The 20,752-nt window shown below is 40.0% G+C and overlaps 1 protein-coding gene across 1 annotated transcript in view; it reads left to right on the top strand.

Moving 5' to 3' along the window:
- The window catches only part of LOC142665295 (vomeronasal type-2 receptor 26-like), a 68,726-nt gene that overhangs the window by 14,215 nt on the left and 33,759 nt on the right, over positions 1-20,752 (top strand). Inside the window, exon 2 of the mRNA XM_075844947.1 lies at positions 6,032-6,308. Within this exon, the coding sequence (XP_075701062.1) occupies positions 6,032-6,308 (277 nt within the window). The remainder of the gene's footprint in view (positions 1-6,031; positions 6,309-20,752) is intronic.

Below are 20,752 nucleotides of genomic sequence, written 5' to 3' on the forward strand. Positions count from 1 at the left end.
TTTATTTTTGTTATGAAACTTCATTGTCAGATGTTGTCTCAATGCCCACCATTACCTCCTTCTCGCAATATTACATATGTGCATATTACTGCATCTACACAAACATGTACACTACAGTGGGCACGCGGGCACAGAGACTATGATCGACAGCCACTCTGACGCCGCAAGGGCATCACAATCGCTACCATGGTGCTGTCAAAGGGATGAGGCTCCCTTTAAAAATGATCTTTGCCTAGCAGTGTACAATTCCGGGTCGGTAATTGTACACTGAAAGACCACAGCCTCTCTCCAGGTTTTTCCCAAGCTGGAGAGGCAGTATGACTGAGTCCGCTTTTTTGCGGGACGACTTGTAGTTTTTATTGGTACCATTTTGGAGTAGATATGACTTTTCACAGAAAACAGAAATTTTTTCTTTGTTTTTTATTTTATTTTTTACGGCGTTCGCTGTGCGGGTTAAATAATGTAACAGCTTTATAGTCGGGGTCGTTACGGACGTGGCAATACCAAATATGTGTAACTTTTTTTACTTTATTTTAGTTTTTTAATAGTAAAGCAGTTTGTAAGGGGAAAAAGTGGGTTTTTCATTTTTCCCCCATTTTTTTTTTTATTAACTTTATTCAACTTTTTTTACACTTTTTTACTAGTCCCACTAGGTGACTATACTATACGATCCTCCGATCGCTGTTATAATACACTGCAATACTTTTGTATTGCAGTGTATTACTGCCTGTTCGTTTAAAACAGACAGGCATCTGCTAGGACATGCCTCTGGCATTCACTACAGGCAGACCTTGGGGCCTTTATTAGGCTCCCGGTTGCCTTCGGAGACGCAGACACACGGCGATCTTATCGCCGGCTGTCAGTGGGATGATTGGGAGCTCCCTCCCTCTCTTCAAAAGCATTTGCTATTAAGCACCGCATCTGAGGGGTTAAACGGATGAGATCGATACTGATATCAATCTCACACGTTCGAGCAGGTATGCCCCCAGTTCTCAGCTACCTCTTGTAGCTAAAAGCAGGGAGATTTAATGGCTCCCTGCTCTTCTGTTTATTTATCCTGATGCAGTGGCGTGAAAGGGCTTATGCATCAGAATAAAGTCCATTAGTGGCCGCCGTGAAAAGGCGTATTGGCGGTCACTAACGGGTTAAGAACAAGAAGCCCTGGAAGTGATGATATGGCCCCGACCGAGCCCTAATCTCTTCATCATCGAGTCTGTCTGGGATTACATGAATAGACAGAAGGATTTGAGGAAGGGACATCCAAGGAAGATCTGTGGTTAGTTCTCCAAGATGTTTAGAACAACCTCCCTGACAAGTTATTTTGAAAACCATGTGGAAATGTGATTGGAAGAATTGATGCGGTTTTGAAGGCTAACGGTGGTCACATCAATTATTGATTTGACTTAGATTTCTATTTGGTTCATTCACTTTGCATTTTGTTAATTGATTAAAAAAGCAATTAACACTTCTATTTTTTAAAGCATTCTTACTTTGCAGCATTTTTCCACAACTTCCTAAAACTTTTGCACAGTAACGAATGCATATAGTTATTTTTATGTTATCCAGCATCTGCACAATAAAGGCACTCATTTTAAATAATTTTTTTCTTTTTGTCACCAAATTCTAAGAGCTATAACTTTTTTATTTTTGCATCGAAAAATCTGTGTAACAGATAATTTTTTTGTTGGACGGGCTGTAGTTTTTGTTGGTACAATTTTTGGGTATTGGCATCTTTTTGGTCACTTTTTTTATATAGTGTTCATAAATGCATTATAAATGACATGTTAACTTTATTCTGCAGGTCAGTAGGATTCAGGCAACACCAAATATATATCGGGATTTTTTTTACGTTTCACAACTTTTTGCATAATAAAATTCCTTTTTTGTGAAAATAATGTATTTTTTGTGTCGCTAAAACTTTTAAATGTTTTCAATGACGAAGCTGTGTGAGAGCTTCTTTTGTGCCAAATAAGATTTTGCTTTTCTTTTATTCGTACAATTTAGGGTACTTGCAGCTTATTGATCACTTTTATCCTACTTTTTGGGAGGCAAGGTGACAAAAAAAAGTTTTTTAGGAGTATTTTTATTTGGCGTTCACCGTACGGGCTAAATAACATAATATGTTTTTTTTTATTTTGAGTTCAGACCGTTACGGACGCGGCAATAATAAGTATTTATCGTTTATTTTTTTCCAATAATAGGGGACTTGATAAGGGAAAAGAAGATATTTTTATCTTATTAACAAAACATTTTTTTTTTCTTTGTACACATTTTTTATTAACTTTAATTTTAGTCCCACTAGGAGACTTTAAGGTCCAACTGTCTGATCTACATTCTAATACATTAGAATGTAATGTAATGCGTTAGATCTGTCAGTTTTACATTGACAGCAAGCCTATTAGGCACTGCCGGTGCCAGGGCCTAATATGCTTCCATATTTGGCAAACCAGGAGGTCATTATTAGGCCTCTGCTTGCCATAGAAGCCATCAGCATCTCCGCGATCACGTGACCGAGGTGCTGATCAGCTACAAACCACTTAGATACTGAGGCTGCTATCACCGCGGGAACTAAGGGGTTGTTGGCTGGGATTGGAGCCAGCTCCTGTCCCTACCATTACAGCAGGTTGTAAGCTGTAATATACAGATGACACCTGCTGCTAATGGTGCAAGCTCAGCCTCTAAGCCAGCACCATCATCCAAAAAGCGCTCCTAGTGTATTATTGCGACCTTCAGAGGTGGGAAACTAATATATTATCATGCTCTGACCTGGTAGAGTTGCAACTGACGTCAAGAAAATGGAGTGATTCGATGAAGAGAATTCTTTCTTTATTGTACTCAGATAACGCGTTTTCGGGTGCTCACATGACATAAACATATAACACACTTAAATATGGTCTCCAATAGGTTCAAAGGTAAGAGGGCATTTCTCCAATTCCCATTGAATAAATAAAAATTGCAATAGTAAATAAAACACGGAGTGGGAGAATCTATGTAAAGAAGAGATACATTTATAATATTAATTGGAAATGTCTCAAATCCCTATTTTTGTAAATGAGATATCCCTGAACTAGATAAAGACTGGGCTACTCCTTGTCAGGCATTCCTAATGGTTACATAAAGCATCTGCCTTTATCATAGAGGCCAGACGTTATATTGTGAAACCCGTAAATAACATAACCGTTGCCAGAGTACTGCGCCCCAAATGATTAAAAACACCATATTCTACCAAATCAGAAGTGACGGCGTTGCTTAGGGAACGTGTCCTATGTGATGTTTCATAATCGTTACCAGAGTATCGCATCCCAGCTGATCTAACAACATATTATCCCAAACAGGAAGTTACGTCATTGTCTATGCAACGCATTCTCTGTGATGGTTTTTATAAATGTTACCAGCGTAACGCGTCCCAGCTGTCCCAACATCATATTCTCCCAAACATGTGACACAGTTGCCATTAAAGGGGTTGTCCACGCACAGACAACTGATATACAGAATAGGTCATCAGGGTATAATCGGGGGGGGGGGGGGGTCCGACAGCAGGAATCGCACATGATCAGCCGCTCTGGCTACCTCTGGGCACCAGATGTTCATGCCAGAAACAGATGGCTCCGGTCATGGAAAAGTGAGCGAGCTCCAGTATTCAAGTGAATAGGAGCATAGTTGCTATTCTTCAGCACGGCCGCTATGCAGTAGTCGGAACCATCTGCGTCCGGCCTCGAATACTGCACACCCTTCATAACATCTGGCTGCCTCCGGGCGGGGTCCAGGTGTCAGACCTCCGCCGATCATACACTGATGACCTATCCTGCAGATAAGTCATGAGTTGTCGGTGCATGGACAACCCCTTTAAGGTAACGCATCATTCTATCAAAATGCTGTATACTACCAGGAGTAGATGAAACTATAAGATCTGGATGCGTACTATCCATTCCAACTAAAGCTATACTGTCATCCCATCAAAGTTGCTTAGAGTGAATGAGTTATATTTCAAATTACACCTAATTTAAAATAGATAAAAATAGATAATTTATGTATATAAAAATTCTTTACTTAGAAAAAATTCAAATTGATAACTAACAATACATTTTAAATACATAAAAATATGAAAAATATACTTAGGATTCATGGAAATTTTTTGACAGTACACAGGAAATACATATTAAAAAGTAAATAAATAATTAAATATTGGTTCCTTTACTCAATATTATTCAGAACGATCCTCAGATATTTTCTATACATTCATTAAATCCATTCGGGATCAGTGGTTTTTAAATATCCAATAAAATTCCTTCCTTTAAGGGCTTGGAATCTATTTTCCACATTGAACAGGACCTGGTTGTTAGTTTGCTCCATGTCCCGAGACGCTGTGTTACATTATGCCTATGCTTTTTTACCCATTTGCTTAAACTCTGGTGCTTCCTATCTATGTGCAGTAAATTAGAGATATATTACATATTCCATCCTGCAATTTAAAGAAAAAGTTATTTTACATTTTCCTCTTGTTCTATTATTGTAAATTTTTTTTTTGCTATTGTAAATGTTTGAAAATGTGCTAATCCCACAACAATAACTCCCTGGTAAGCAGTCATAACCAAGGGTTCTTGTCGTACTGGCCACTTTAGGTTTTCATAGTTTGCTATTTTTTTTTAATGTTTTAGACCAGTAGAAAATTATTTTTAGATGCTCTGGAATTATGTGCTGTCAGTAGGTATCACTCTTCAGTAAGAATCAGTTTTGTTATTTAAAATGTCTCTAATTTCCCCTCTTCCGACTACAGGTGGTGAAAATTACAGTCAAATTTGACTTCTTCATTTGATTGTTGGAATTTGGGTTCTCTTTTAGGTTGTAGGCAAAGAGTCGGCAATGTTCTGGCCGGGGATTCCTCTATGGACAGTGACTTGAGGGGGTCCTGCAGGCATGGTTTTGGGGTGTGGGAGGAAATCGGAGGAAACCCATGCAAACACGGGGAGAACATACAAACTCCATGCAGATGAAGTCCTTGGTTGGATTTGACTGAGTACAGTATATATACATCCCTTTGCCACATTGTGCCATAATAATAAGGCATAGGGAGGGAGTTTTATTACTCCTGAATCAACGCCATCATCAGTGGGAAATCTCCCCAAAAAATGGCAAATTTTCTTTAAGGTAATAGGTTATATCTACATCTAAATATTCCTTGTCACACAAAAAAATTATACAACCCTAAAAACAATTTAAAGTTATGGCCCTCGAAAAGTGGCAATACAAAAACAATAGCTATATATAGTTGTTTTTTTTTGGGGGGGGGCAGTTGTATATAATGTATTGCCTAACAATTTTTACAAAAAGTTGAAAAAATGCTACACAAACAAAAATCTTTCTTCTTGCTCTGGTAGACCTGGCATGACCATGTATTCCCAACTTTTACATACCAGTGTCCACTAGAAACCAAAATATTGGGCCAAGTCATCTATAAGGCTCAATCCATTATTTTTGTGTGAAATAAATGAATAAAAAAAGGGTATAAACACGGCATTCAATGATTCGCTCCACAGTCAGCTACAGATTGGGGTGCCCATTCCTGGATCACATGAGCCCTATCAGAGGTAGTCTATGGTCATAGTCCAATAGAAGATCCTCCCGTCCACTTTATTTCATGAGTGTTCAGGTATTCAGTAAATGAAGGCACCATTTTCGCTGATTTGGATGTCAATGTACAATGGCAGAGAAATATTAGGATTTTATGTGTAGAAATGTATGGGGGAGCCCTAAACTTGGTTTTGTATAAATATATATATATATATATATATATATATATATATATATATATATATATATATATATATATATATATACAGCATAAGAAAAGCTTAATGATGAAAATATTTTGAATTGAACTGAAGTTTTTCTAAAACATGACACATTTATGTAGAAATGAATCTGTATTAGAATTCAAGGTGATAGAATATTTTAAATATTTTAAAATTCCTTGTTTGCATGTGATATATTGATTGGTATAAATCTTTTCCTTTTTAACATATTTTCACAGTCCACTTCTAAGGAATTACGCTGCATATGTGACTTTTTTGTTTGCGATTATTGAAATTAACAAGGATCCAAAACTTCTACCCAATATTACTCTGGGTTATCATATATTTGATGCATATGGTGATGAGATGAAATCTGTGCAGAGTGTTCTACAGATGTTGTCCGGTGTAGAGATGGAGACTCCAAACTATTCCTGCATGGAACACGGTGAAGTCGCTGGATTTGTGGGATATTCATTCATAATGGAACAAATACTGCAAATATACGACTACACAAAGGTGAGTCTGACCAGCAGCGCATTTTTAGTGCAGTTTTTGCATGTATTTTATTTTTTTTACATTGGTTGGAGATGAGTGATAAGCCCCCTATCTCTGTATGTATTGTAAATAGAGAACTGGTACAGCCAAGAGATCCTGATTTTTTTTTTGTATAGGACTGCGTGCCATAAATGCAAGATCTGTGATTGAAAGGGCACAGCAGTTGTACCTGCGCTAACACCCGTGGGCGAAGCCTGATGTAATTCACTGCTGCTACCCCGCAGCCATGGCCCGAATTGGAGAAAACTTGTATCCCGGACATTTAACCCTTCTGGTGCCGCACTCAATAGTGATCACTACATCACAAAGTGATGGGTGACTTCCTTTGCCCTCCGATTGTCAGAGAGGCATCACTGCGGCTGATGGTATTATATAACAACCCTAACAAAAGCCCCCAGGGCTGTCCTAAGCTAATCCCTGTTAGGGCATACCTAATACGCCCTAAGAGCTGTCTTTGCATTCTATATGTGCAGGCCGTAATGCATTGAAATAATCAGGTATTCCAATTAAAGATGAGCGAATCGATTCTACACAAATCAAATTCGTTATGAATTTCCCAAAAGATTTAGATTTTAGCCAAAACTTTTGGGATTCGTCACATTTTACACATCAGAAGAAGACAAATAGACAAAAAAGTAAGATCACACGACCTCAAACTGCAGCCTGGTGGGCTTCCCCATAATGCCTTGCAGGCCGCCCTACCTCTAGCACAGCCATTTATGAGAGTTATAGGTGTGAGTCACTGATTGCAGTCATAGCCACTATAAACAGCCCAACCAGAAAATGGTGCTTCTTTGAGGGGATACAAATAGGAGAGAGAGGACGTCAGACAGAGAGTAAGAGTAAGATGCTGAATATAGATAGATAGTGGATTAGTGTCAGTGAGTGTGTTTTTATAGAAAGGAGAAGAGAATAGATAGTTAGATTTTAGAGAGAGATAGGAGTTAGTGTCAGTGTGTTAGGCAGGCACAGGTAGCCATTGCTGGGAGTGCTGCTGCAGCTATACAATGTTTTGATTAATTTGGGAATCACCTGATAAGGAAATATTAAACAAACTCTCTTGTCTCATAAAATGAAAGCTTTATTAAGAAAGAAAAGGTCTTTTCCGGCTAAGTGCCATCAGGGAACCTCCTTACAAGTTATTGACCACACTAGAAATGCGTACTGATAACACGTCATTCTATGTACCAGCTTTATGTTGTCTGAATATTACGTCTATCTCCTCTAAACTTGGCGGTCTTATCTCAGAACGGCCTTGAATGAGTAGATCAACAGTCTGATATTCGGAAAATACTGTTTTAGAACAAACCTTAGTGAGCAAGATTATATAAAATACATTTCAGAGGCAAAGTATGCATAGCCAGAGTATACAAATATGTAGCATAAGCATATAATAATGGCAATAGAGTATTAGCAGGAGCTATAATGATTATATTTCTTTATCACACCAATCTACATCACATCATTCACAAAAGTTCTTCAATAATATTAAAACTGATGCTAATAGTGTGCCTCTGCCTTTTGAAACAGACGCCACAGGAATGACATCTCTTATGGTTTTGCATATATCTAATAGTGGCACCAAAGTGTATTGTTCTGCGTCAAGCTTTTATACCTCAGTCTGTGTCCAAGTGACCATTATCTTCCCCTAAAAAGGGATCATTTTTAGACCACTTGCTACAAAGCCATTGCTTCTTCCGATACCACCGTTTGTGTATAAACACCTGCAGGCATATGCCAACAAAAATAAATACTTGTTGTAATGTTTTTGAATTTTAAAAAACATAAAAAATTTGACAGTGCTGTGTGTTTTTAACTTTTTGCAGACATAGTCCATTTTAATTTTTTTTTCCTCCCCGCTTTTCAAAAGCCATAACTTATTTATTTTACTGTGGGCATAGCTGCATGAGGGCTTGTTTTTTGTGGGACAAGTTGTAGTTTTTAATGGCACCATTTATTGTAGCATATAATGTAAGGAAAAAAAAAATCTTTGTGGAGTTAAATGAACAAAAAACAGAGATTCCATTATTGTTTTTGGCTTTTATTTTTGCAGCGTTCACGCTACATGTTAACTTCATTCTACGGCTCTATTTGATTATGGCGATATCACATTTTATAGTTTCTTATGTTTTATCACTTTTACAAAGAAAAACTATTTGTTAAAATAAAACGTATATTGTGCCGCCATATTCTGAGACCCATACATTTTTTATCTTTCCGTCAACTGAGTGGTGTGAGGGCGTTTTTTTTGGCTGGCGCTGTAGATTTTATTGCCACATGCGACATTTTGATCACTTTGTATTCCATTTTTTTGGGAAGCTGAGGTCTCTAAAAACAGCAATTCTGCAGTTTTTTGCAGCGTTTACCGTGTGGATTAAATAACATCAAGCTTTTATGGACACGACGATACCAGTTATGTTCATTTTTATTTATTTTTTAGTATTACTTTAGGAGAAAAATGAGAACTTGAACCAGTTGAATCACTTGCACGGCATACTTCAACACTAATGTTTTGCAGCATATCGTGATTTTTACAAGCTCATATTAAAGGGGTTATACCATAATCAATATTAATCCCCTGTCCACAATATATGTGATAAATATCTTATCAGTGGGAGGTCCAACCACTATGATCCCTACCGATCATGAGAACGGGCTTACCCTGCTCTTTTGAGCCCCATATAAATGTAACGGTACTGCACATGCTTGGCCACCACTCCATTCATTTCTATGACAGCCGCATAGAGATGGCTAAGTATGCATAGTACTGCTCCATTCATATGGGGCTTACAGGGACAGCAAGGTGAGTTCATTCTTGTGATCGGTGGGCGTCCCAGTGGTCAAAAATTTATCACCTACCTTGTGAACACAGCCAACACCCGCTCAGTATGAAAAGCACTTGGCCCGTGAACCCGTTCCATAATTCTCGTTGGCGGCTGCCACATACATGTACGTGGCATGTCGCCAAAGGGTTAAAAATGCTGTTGGTTACCACCAGCTACCATTCGTTTACCCATAGCCATATATGTTGCTGTCACTTTGGCATTACTAATGCTGCCTTGGCAGGAAAGAGGATGAATACAGACCTAGAAGACCTCATAGGGTCATACGTCATTTTACATGGCAATCGGGCACTTTCGATTTGCAACTAATTTATTTGTGTCTAATTGAATCTGATGGCCGGTTCAATAGAATCGGACCTGAAACGCATTTCCGGAAATTCATTTATCTTTAATTCCAATGCACTATAAAAAATTTAAAAAAATTAAAGTAAAAGTCTCCTTGTGAAACAAAAAGATCAAAATAATGTTTAACATTAAAAAAAAGTGAATTAGCTTGATTATCTTTAATAAAAACTGTTTTAATTTAATAAAGTCATCAAACATAAAAAAATACATACATTATATATCCATTTTATTCAACTCATACAGTACAGATGTAGTCGTCTTTACCTTGACTCTTAACGCATTAAATAAGCTGTGGCTAGATCTCTTATAATTGACCTTATCAATGACTTTTCAATGGCTTTTGTTGTGTGATATCCCGCTGCAGCAAGTTATCAGAGTCAAGTTAAAGATCGCTACATCCGTACATTGAAAATATCATTTAATTAGATCAGACCAAGTGGGAGCTATTAAGGGGTGTCAGGCAACGGAGAACACGAGGAGGGTGCCTAATGTACTGGACCGTCTAGTCGAGGGTTAGGCTCCTGCAGTCCAGGTCCCTCTTGACGCCGAGAAGGCGTTCGACCATGTGAACTGGACGTTTGTCTTCTTAGTGCTTGACAAGATTGGATTTAAGGACAGTATTATGACCTCCATAAAAGCCTTCTACTCATTTTGTTCAGTGAAAGTATTTGTCAACAGAACTATACTTGATGAGTACCACATAACAAATGGAACTAGGCAAGGGTGTCCCTTGTCCTCTTTAATTTTTGTCCTCTTCATAGAAGCCTTAGCACAATACAACAATTTCAATTTGGGGTTTGTTCACACTGCATCTCACTATATGCAGATGATGTAATTCTGAATTTGGAAAACCCAGATCAATTATTTAGGGAAGTCCTGAAAATCATAGAGGAGTTTTGGCTCCTTATCAGATTACAAAAAGGGAAAATCCCAAATCTTACAATTGAATAACTCTAATACAGATATGCTGTCCATGCAATCACAAATCCCTTTTGACTGGCAGCCTATTAAATATTTAGTGATATACTTTACTAGTACCCTCCACTAATTATACAAGGCTAATTATCTCCCAATACTGTCAACAATAGAAACAGATATGGTACAACTTGCTAAATACAAAATATTCTTGATTGGCCGAATATCTGCATTTCAAATGTTCGTACTCCCAAACTACTGTACTTATTTGGGACCTTGCCCATACAACTACCACAATCCTTAGTAAAAAGGCTAATCGGTGAGCTGGAATACCTTGCATAGCTTCTAAGCTGCTGAATAAAGGGAACATATGTAGGTGCCTGGGAATGCCTCCCATATATGACTACTATCTAGTAACATGGGTGACCCAATTAAAATATAGGTAGAATGCTGACGTTTCCCAGCATTGGGTTCATATAGAAACATCCCTGGCTTCAACACACAATCTAAAGACTTTTCTCATGACATCTTTAAGTTCCCATCAACCATCTCTACCGCTCTAATGTCTACTATCTACCTAATTAAAAATCGGGTTAACTTTTACCCCAAAAGCGTAGCGTCACAGTTTTCTTAATTTCCTTCAGCACCTATTGAAACCTCTGAACTTTTTCTCCCTGACCTCGAGCTAACAGGTGGAAGGAGTGAGGAATAGGGATGATGTCTTTCCTAATGGGTAAAGGACTACTCCAACAGCTAATTACCTTACACCAAAAAGATCAAATTCCACACACAAGATTTTTTTTCAATATTTAAGAATCTGACACCTCCTGCAGAACACCCTTTTGTGGTTACAGCAAATGCTAACATTTTTAAATGATAGCCCCAGCCTACATCCTATATCAAAGGCCTCCATCCTGTTTATAATTGATTAGGCTAAAACATTTTTAGTTCACCGTAAATAGTGCCACAGTGCCCACATAGTGCTACAGTTCCCACTGTAGATAGTGCCCACATAGAGCCACACACAGAGTCCATGTAGATAGCGCAACAATGTCTTCTGTAGGTAGTGCCCACATAATGCCACAATGCCCATGTAAATAGTGCCACACACCCTGTATAACACCCTCTGTAGACAGCACCACACCCCCTGCAGATAGAGCCACCCCCTGTAGATAGCACCATCCATCCCGCAGATAGTGCCACCCCACTGCAGATAGCACCTCCCCTGCAGATTGCACCATCCCCCTGTAAATAGCGCCACCCCTGTAGATTGTGTCACCCCCTGCAGATAGTGCCACTTCTACTGTAGATAGTGCCACTCTCCCTGTATGTATCAGCACCCCTGCCCCAGTAATTTTCACCCTCTTCCTGTAAATAGCACCACTGTACCTCCCTGTAGGAGCGGAATCCATCTGGCCGGGGATTCCGCTCCTAGAGGGAGCCCATGATGTCTCTGTCCATATATGGACAGTGACGTTAGGAGCTAAATCTAAAAGCGGAATCCCTTGCCTTAGCATTGGCAGCGCTGTGGCCAGAGATTCCGATCCAGGAGTAGCCCCTGATGTCACTGTCCATATGTGGATATTGACGCCAGGGGCTTCTCCAGGAGCGGAATCCCTGTTCAGAGTGTCGGTCGAGGATTCCGCTCCTAGAGAGAGCCTCTGATGTCACTGTCCAAATGGACAGTGATATCAGGGGCAATCTCTAGAAGCGGAATCCCCGGCACAGAGCTATCTGACAACGGGGATTCCGCTCCCAGAGAGAGCCGCTGACGCCACTGTCCATATATGGATAGTGACGCCAGGGGCTTCTCCAGTAGTGGAATCCCCAGAGTGTCGGCCGGGGATTTCGCTCTTAGACAAAGCCCCTGATGGTGGACAGTGACGTCAGGGGCTCGCTCTAGAAGTGGAATCCCCGGCACAGAGCGATCTGACACTGGGGATTTCGCTCCTAGTGGGAGTTTAGGTGGCGCTATCTACAGGGGGGGGTTGCTATCTACAGAGAGTGGGGGCGCTATTTACAGCGGGGATGGAGAGACGTTGGGGGCTCCCTCTAGGAGGGGAATCCCCGGCCAGAGCGCTGCCCAGGGATTCCGCTCCTAAAGGGATCTTAGGTAGTGCTATCTGCAGGGGGTTTTGCGCTATCTACAGGGGGTTGTGTGTGGTGCTATCTACATTGGGGGGTGTAGTCCCGGGCTCTTAAAGCTCCTGGAGACATGAGAGTCAGCACTGCACTCATTAAACCGCATTCAAGTCTGTTAATGTTTATAGACGTGGCAACTGCACGGGGCATCGGCAGTTGGAACGTATTCCCTAATAAAACAAACGTGAATTTTAGAAACACAGCTACAACAGGCTACAACAGTCCCCATCTACACATGACGATCTTATGACCTTAAGACGTAAATTAAAATCCCTCCTGCTAGATGAATTTGACAAGAAAATCACCTCCCTACGTATTAATTATTATAATAAAGCTAGTCGATTAATGGTGTGCAGAATAAAAAGTCGTCAAATAACATCTAACTTCCCTCATCTCATATCTCAAGAAAGCGGCTCCAAAATGAATAACCCACAAGACATTGCAAATCAATTTAGTTCTTACTATTCTAAACTATATAACCTAAGAGATGACCCCTCCACACCCCAACCCACTAACCTCATAAACAAATTCTTAGAATTGGTTCAACTACTCTCGTTATCGATGGATCAGCTGTCTTTTTTGGTTGCCCCTGTTACACAATCATAAATCTCCAAAATAATCGGACTAACGAAACCCAATAAAGCACCAGGGCCTGATGGATTCTCTAATGAATATTACCGCAACTTCGCTCCAGACCTTTCCCCACACTTGACTACAGTCTTTAAATTAGCTACAGTATATCTTCAGGTAAATTACCACAAGAGATGCTCCAAGCAATGATAGTAACCATCCCTAAAACAGGGAAACCTCCAACCACCCCAGCCAACTTTAGGCCAATCTCCCTCATTAACTGTGACACGAAAATTTACGCCAAACTTTTGCCAAGTTGGTTTCACCAAGGGACGTCAAGCTCCTGACGGCATAAGACACATTATTAACCCCTTCACGACCACCCCACGTAGATTAACGGGTTGCAAAGCTGGTCGTTGTGCCTGCAGCCCGTTAATCCACGTGTGCTCCTAACAGAGCACACAGACGCTCGCCGCAGCCCGGCATCTCCCAGTACAGGCTGCTACTAGCAGCCTTAGTACTGGGGGAAAACATCGGGTCGGATCACAGCGGTGATCCGAACCGATTAACCCCTTAATTGCGGCAGTCAATAGTGACCGCCGCATTTAAGTTCTTATAGCAACATCGGCACCCCGCTACGCGATTGCGGGGGCCGATTGTTGCGGGGGGCGATTGCTATGGCAAATGGAAGCCTAACAAAGGCTTCCTATCTGCCATTACGGAGCCTGATCGGCTTGCTGTCAGTGAACAACTGACAGTTCTAATACATTGCACTACATGGGTAGTGCAATGTATTAGAACATCAAACAAACAGTTGTAAAAATACAATAAAAGTTTCAAATAATAACAAAAAACACAATCGCCCTTTTTCCTTTATCAAGTCATTTATTATTGAAAAAAATAATAAAGCCATACATATTTGATATCGCTGCGACCGTAACGACCGTAACTATAAAAATATTATGTTATTTATTCCGCACAGTGAACGCCGTAAAAAAAAAACTAAAAAATACTGACATAATTGCTCTTTTTTGGTCACTTTGTCTTCCAAAAATTGAAATAAAAAGTGATCAAAAAGTCGCATGTACCCAAAAATGGTACCTATAAAAACTATAACTCGTCTCGCTAAAAATAAGCCCTCATACAGCTCCGTCAACGAAAAAATTAAAACCGTTATGGCTCTCACAACATGGCGACAGAAAAAATCCATTCTCTTTACAAAGGTTATTTTATTGTGCAAAAAGTTGTAAAACATAAAAAAGTTCTATAAATTAGGTATCACCGGAATCGGACTGACCCGCAGAATAAAGGTAACGAGTAATTTATAACGCGTGGTGAACGCTGTATAAAAAGAATTAAAAAAATAATGTCAGAATTGCTGTTTTTTGGTCACCTTGCCTCCCAAAAAAAAAGGATAACATGTGATCAAAAAGTTGCATGTACCCCAAAATGGTACCAATAAAAGCTACAGCTCGTCCCGCAAAAAAAACAGCCGTCATACCACTACGTCTATGAAAAAATAAAATTAGTTAAGGCTCCAATAAGCCAGGAAATAAAAATATGCAGTTGTGCCGGCCCGAGAGAAACATTTCTTCTGTTTCAAGTGGCGATTTATCAAGGCCCCTAAAATTAGGGAACCAGGAAGGGGAGGGCCCAAACATATCTGCTGAAAGCGAGGGTGCCCGTATTATACCAGGACAACCCTTTCCCAGCAAAATTCCTCAAACTGCAAAGATCCCGAGTGTGGACCAAAAGGGGAATAAGTAAGACCATTTATTAGTGCGACACCGGCCTGTGCAGAAAGGATTGTGTCACAGCGTAACACACATCTATGGATTATTTTATTGTTTTTGTTTACCCCATTATTATACCACCTGACTATGCCCCTTATATACTCCGCCCGGCTTACATGTACCCCCACATTATAAACGGAAACACCAGTAAGACTCAATACAAGACTACTACAAGCAAAATCCACACTCCAAAAGCCAAATGGCGCTACCTCCCTTCTGAACCCTACAGTGTGCCCAAACAGCAATTTGCTTCCACATATATGGCATTGCCATACCCGGGAGAACCCTTTTAACAATTTTTGGGGTGTGTGTCTCCAGTGGCACAAGCTGGGCGCCACATATTGGCATTTCTATAGAAAAAAATCCCATTTTCACTCTGCAACATCGAGTGCACACCAATTTCTGCCAATCACCTGTGGTGTTAATATGCTCACTAAGTAAATACCTTGAGGGGTGTAGTTTCCAAAATGCGGTCACTTCTGGGGGGATCCACTGTTTTGGTCCCACAGGGACTTTGCAAATGCGACATAGCGCCCAGAAACCAATCCAGCAAAATCTGTACTCCAAAAGCCAAATGGCGCTCCATCCCTTTTGAGCCCTACTGTGTGCCCAAACAGCAGTTTATGACCACATATGTGGTATTGCCGTACACAGGAGAAGTTGCTTTACAAGTGTTGTGGTGCTTTTTTTCATTTATTTGTTGAGAAAATGAAACATTTTCAGCTAAAACTACGTCTTATTGAAGAAAAAGGATTTTTTTAATTTTCACTGCCCAATTCTAATAAAATCTATGAAACACCTGTGGGGTCAAAATGCTCACTACACCCCTAGATGAATTCCTCAAGGGGTGTAGTTTTGTGAATGAAATCACTTTTGGGGAGTTTTCACTGTACTGACACCTTAGGAGCTTTGCAATAGTGACATGGTGTCAAGAAACCAATCCAGCAAAATCTGTGCTCCAAAAGCCAAATGGCGCTCCTTCTCTTCAGATCCTTGCCGTGTGCCCAAACAGCAGTTTATGACCACAAATGGGGTATTGCTGTACTCCAGAGAAGTTGCTTTACAAATGTTGTTTTTTTTTTATTCCTTTATTTGTTGAGAAAATGAAAAATTTTGAGCTAAAGCTACGTCTTATTGGAAAAAAAGTATTTTTTTTATCTTCACTGCCCAATTCTAATAAAATCTATGAAACCCCTGTGGGTTCAAAATGCTCACTACACCCTTAGATGGATTCTTCAAGGGGTGTAGTTTCCTAAATGGAGTCACTTTTTTGGTGTTTTCACTGTTTTGGTCCCTTAGGGGCTTTGCAAATGCGACGTGGTCTCCGCAAACCATTCCTGCTAAATTTGAGCTGCAAAAACCAAATGTCACTCTTTCCCTTCTAAGCCCTGCCGTGTGTCCAAACAACCGTTTATTACCACATGTGGGGTATTGTTTTACTCGGGAGAAATTGCTTTACAAATGTAGTGGTGCATTTTCTCCTTTTAGCCCTTGTGGAAATTAGAAAAAATTAGCTAAACCTACATTTTCTTTGAAAGAATGTAGATTTTCATTTTCACGGCCTACTTCCAATAATTTCTCCAAAAAACCTGCGGGGTAAAAATGCTCACTATTAGTTTCCAAAATGGGGTCACTTTTGGGGGATTTCCCCTGTTTTGGCGCCGCAAGAGCCTTTCAGACCCGACATGGTGCCTAAAATATTTTCTAATAAAAAAGGAGGCCCCAAAATCCTCTAGGTGCTCCTTTGCTTCTGAGGCTGGTGCTGCAGTCAATAAGTGCACTAGGGCCACATGTGGGGTATTTCTAAAAACTGCAGAATCTGGGCAATAGATATTGAGTTGCGTTTCTCTTGTAAAACTTTCTGTGTTACAAAAAAAATAGATGAAAAATTAATTTCTTCAAAAAAAAAAAAGAAATTTGAAAATTTCACATCTACTTTGCCTTAATTCCTGTGAAACATCTAAAGGGTTAAGAAACTTTCTAAATGCTGTTTTGAATACTTTGAGGGGTGAAGTTTTTAAAATGGGGTGACTTATCGAGGGTTTCTAATATATAAGGCCCTAAAATCCACTTCACAACTGAACTGGCCCCTGTAAAAATAACCTTTTGAAATTTTCTTGAAAATGTGAGAAATTGCTGCTAAAGTTCTATGCTTTGTGATGTCATAGAAAAATAAAAGGATGTTCAAAAAACAATGCCAATCTAAAGTAGACATGTGGGGGATGTTAATTAGCAACAATTTTGTGTGGTATTACCATCTGTCTTACAAGCAGATACATATAAATTTAGAAAAATGCTAATTTTTGCAATTTTTCGCTAAATTTTGGTGTTTTTCACAATTAAATACTTAATGTATCGAGCAAATTTTGCCAGTAACATAAAGTCGAATGTGTCACGAGAAAACAATCTCAGAATCGCTTGGATAGGTAAAAGCATTCCGAAGTTATTACCACATAAAGTGAAACATGTCAGATTTGAAAAAATTGGCTGCGTCCTGAAGGCCAAAACAGGCTGCGTCCTGAAGGGGTTAATCTTTTAGCCAGGATGGGTAGCAGTCAGACACCTTCTTTTTTTCTTTACCCTGGACGCAGAGAAAGCGTTCCACAGAATACATTGGAGTTTTGCATCTGTTGGCAATGTTTTGAGGGCTATAGAAGCTCTTTATATTTCCCCTTCAACTAAAGTTCTATCAAATGGATCCTTTTCCACACCTTTCCATATAACCAATGGGATGCGACAGGGTTGTCCAGTTTCACCTTTATTGGTCATCTTAGTGATGGAACCCTTTGCGGAATCCATCAACACCAATTTAAATATTAAAGGTATCCCCGTGGGATTTCGCCAACATAAGCTCGGTTCATTTGCGGACAATGTCATTTTACCCTCACTGAGAGAAATCTCCTATACTATATTTCAATTTGGCTTAGTTTCATATTGCAAGATTAACGCCACCAAATCTCAAATACTTGGATTGTTCATTAGCCCCACCTTGAAAAATATCATACAAACAGAGTTTCCCTTTCAGTGGGAAAAAAACTCTATCCCTTATTTGGGGATACAACTTGGTTTCCCTCTATCCTCACTCCCCTTCAGGACAAACTCAATTGCATATTTAAACCTTAAAGCGTAACTAAACGTTCAATCAACTTTTTTTTCTAGCAGCATGTGTAATATAAATATGTTTTGTAATATACTTTATTAATGAATTTGGGCTCCTTTTTATGTTATATGTGTTTTAAATGGCCACTCTGACACTAATCTACCACATTTTATTTCTTGTATTTCCCCTGTTGCTAGTAGAAATCCGTACACCGTTTGAATGTATCAGTGTACGAATTCTGCTGCCTGTGAGTACAGGTGGGTGGTGGCCAAATCCTGATGTCAGATGTGCACGACCCCATCGTGATGTCAGGAAGGTCTCTCTGCCTCTATGTACTACACAGTTCATGGAAGAGACTTTGTGCACTGGTCTCTGTGATTCTCCCCCTGTCTCAGGACACTAATCTGCGCTACTAATTAGCATCCGATAAGACTGGGACTGCTACGTCCGTCCGTCCCCCCCCCCCCAAGCACCCTGCCGTCCTGTCTTAAATTCCCTGCACTTGCCAGGGAAAGTGAAAAGAAAACCTCTGATTGCTTTCCTCTGCTGTGTGCAGAGATATTCACATCTCTGTATATAATGTGTTGTGCTGTGCTGTGCATAGCTCAGTGCACGCTCACAGTATTGTAATGATCACCTCAGAGTTCACTGCCCATGAAAGATAGACAGATCGTAACATCACACACAGTAAGACACGCTCCCACTAGACACGCCCCTAGCAACTGGCCAGAATCAGGAAGTGTGAGAAAATAGATGTGGACGGTTTCACAAGAAAAAAAACAACAAAAAGGTACTTTGAAGTGAAAAAAAAAAATTGCTAGGAGTAATGTATTCACATAGAGGGACATAATAGCAGTTTAAATATTTTTTTTTGTGCGAACGTTTAGCTACTCTTTGACCCTCTTGGCTGGGACGTAATGTCTGTTATAAAATGTTTGTACTTCCAAAAATCTTATAATTTTTGTGGACTTTGATTATCCCCATACCTACTTCATTACTTTTGACATTTTAAAGACAACTCAGAACCTTTCTGTGGGGAGGGAGAAAACCCAGAATAGCAATGTCCATTCTTACGACCCACAACCGCAGGGGGGGGGGGGGCAGGGAATACCTAACATTATGAACTACCACAAAGCGGTGATAGTTAAACAATTAAGCTCATGGATATTTCTGTCACCGGGTCCCAGCGGTACTTCCATAGAGCAGCATCTCAATGGGGGTAACTACCTTTACAATGTCATTTTGGCTTATGCTTTACAACCGTCCATTCCCCTTCTCACTATTCCACTGTGAGAGTATCTCTACAACACTGGCTTTCCCTACTTTAAAAAACATCTAGTGGCGATATGGGAGACCCCATTCCGACCCCTCTGGCTGGACTAGAATTATTGATCTCTAATTTAAGGCTCAAAGATTGGACCAAGAATAGTCTCTGCTACGTAGTAAACCTACAGAAGACCTCTAAAAAAGGGAAAAGCAGGGGGTCCCCAACGACTATAGAAACAACCTAGAAGCACTGAAGCACAGGGGACATAACACCCCAATAAATGGTATTAAACATATAACAGCCACGTATTGTAAAAGAATATATATATCTTTATTAATAAATAACAATACATGGTATCACATGAAATATGATGAACATACAAACAAACACATGGAGAGCAGCAGCAAGGTAAACCGATAAGTATACCAAAGGGTTAACAGACCTGACCCAACTCAAAGTCACATGTCCAATAATAAATAACACCAAAAAAATGGAGAGATAGTTGAATATGTGTTGCATAAGTAAGTAAACCAAAGAACGCTACAGAAACTGCATAATGAGTATAGGACGATAATCTAAAGATATGTAAGAAAGCCTATAGAAACAAACAGGCATAGTGATGGCAGTAACGGCAGCATCTAATGATATCCTAATGCTAAAAAAGGGCAACACATACCTAAGGACATGATGAGGGAGCAGCTCCAAAAAATGTGGTAGAGGGTGCCTGACTGGCCACTCCGCCGCCAGCACAAGGCCTCCTGATGAAGCCGGTCCGTGGCGAAACGCGCGTCGAGGCGTCTTTGCTCCTGTGTCCCATCTCAGCTGTTTCATCATGTCCTTAGGTATGTGTTGCCCTTTTTTAGCATTAGGATATCATTAGATGCTGCCGTTAGGTTTTGATGAGATGGTACTACACACCATCCAAATTGGCTAAAATAATCCCCCATACGTCAGACTTGTGCTGGCGGCGGAGTGGCCAGTCAGGCACCCTCTACCACATTTTTTGGAGCTGCTCCCTCATCTTCTTCTTTTGGAAGGATATATTTCAGCTCCTTTCGGAAATCTCTAGGGTACACATAAATACTCTGCTCTGGCCCTGCTCTCTTTGGGAATCGAGAAGATACCAGCTGACTTTAGATGTTTAACGTGCCATATACTACTCACCGCTAAGCTCCTGATTGCTAGAGCTTGGAAATCCTCCATGTCTTCCTCTTTAAATGAAGTTATAAATATGATTTCAATTTATTGTATCTATGAATGCATCTTTTATCTCAGACAGAATATACATGTTTCCATTATTACCTTGTGGGGCCCTTGGTTCCAACACTTTGATGAATGTAGAGACCACGTATCTACACCTTTTTTGACCCTCCCTTTTTTCCCCTGCCCCTTCCTTACCTCTTGACTTCTCTTTCTCTAGTTATCTTTTT

The sequence above is a fragment of the Rhinoderma darwinii genome, chromosome 1 (genome assembly GCF_050947455.1).
Source record: "Rhinoderma darwinii isolate aRhiDar2 chromosome 1, aRhiDar2.hap1, whole genome shotgun sequence".
Classification (NCBI taxonomy): domain Eukaryota; kingdom Metazoa; phylum Chordata; class Amphibia; order Anura; family Rhinodermatidae; genus Rhinoderma; species Rhinoderma darwinii.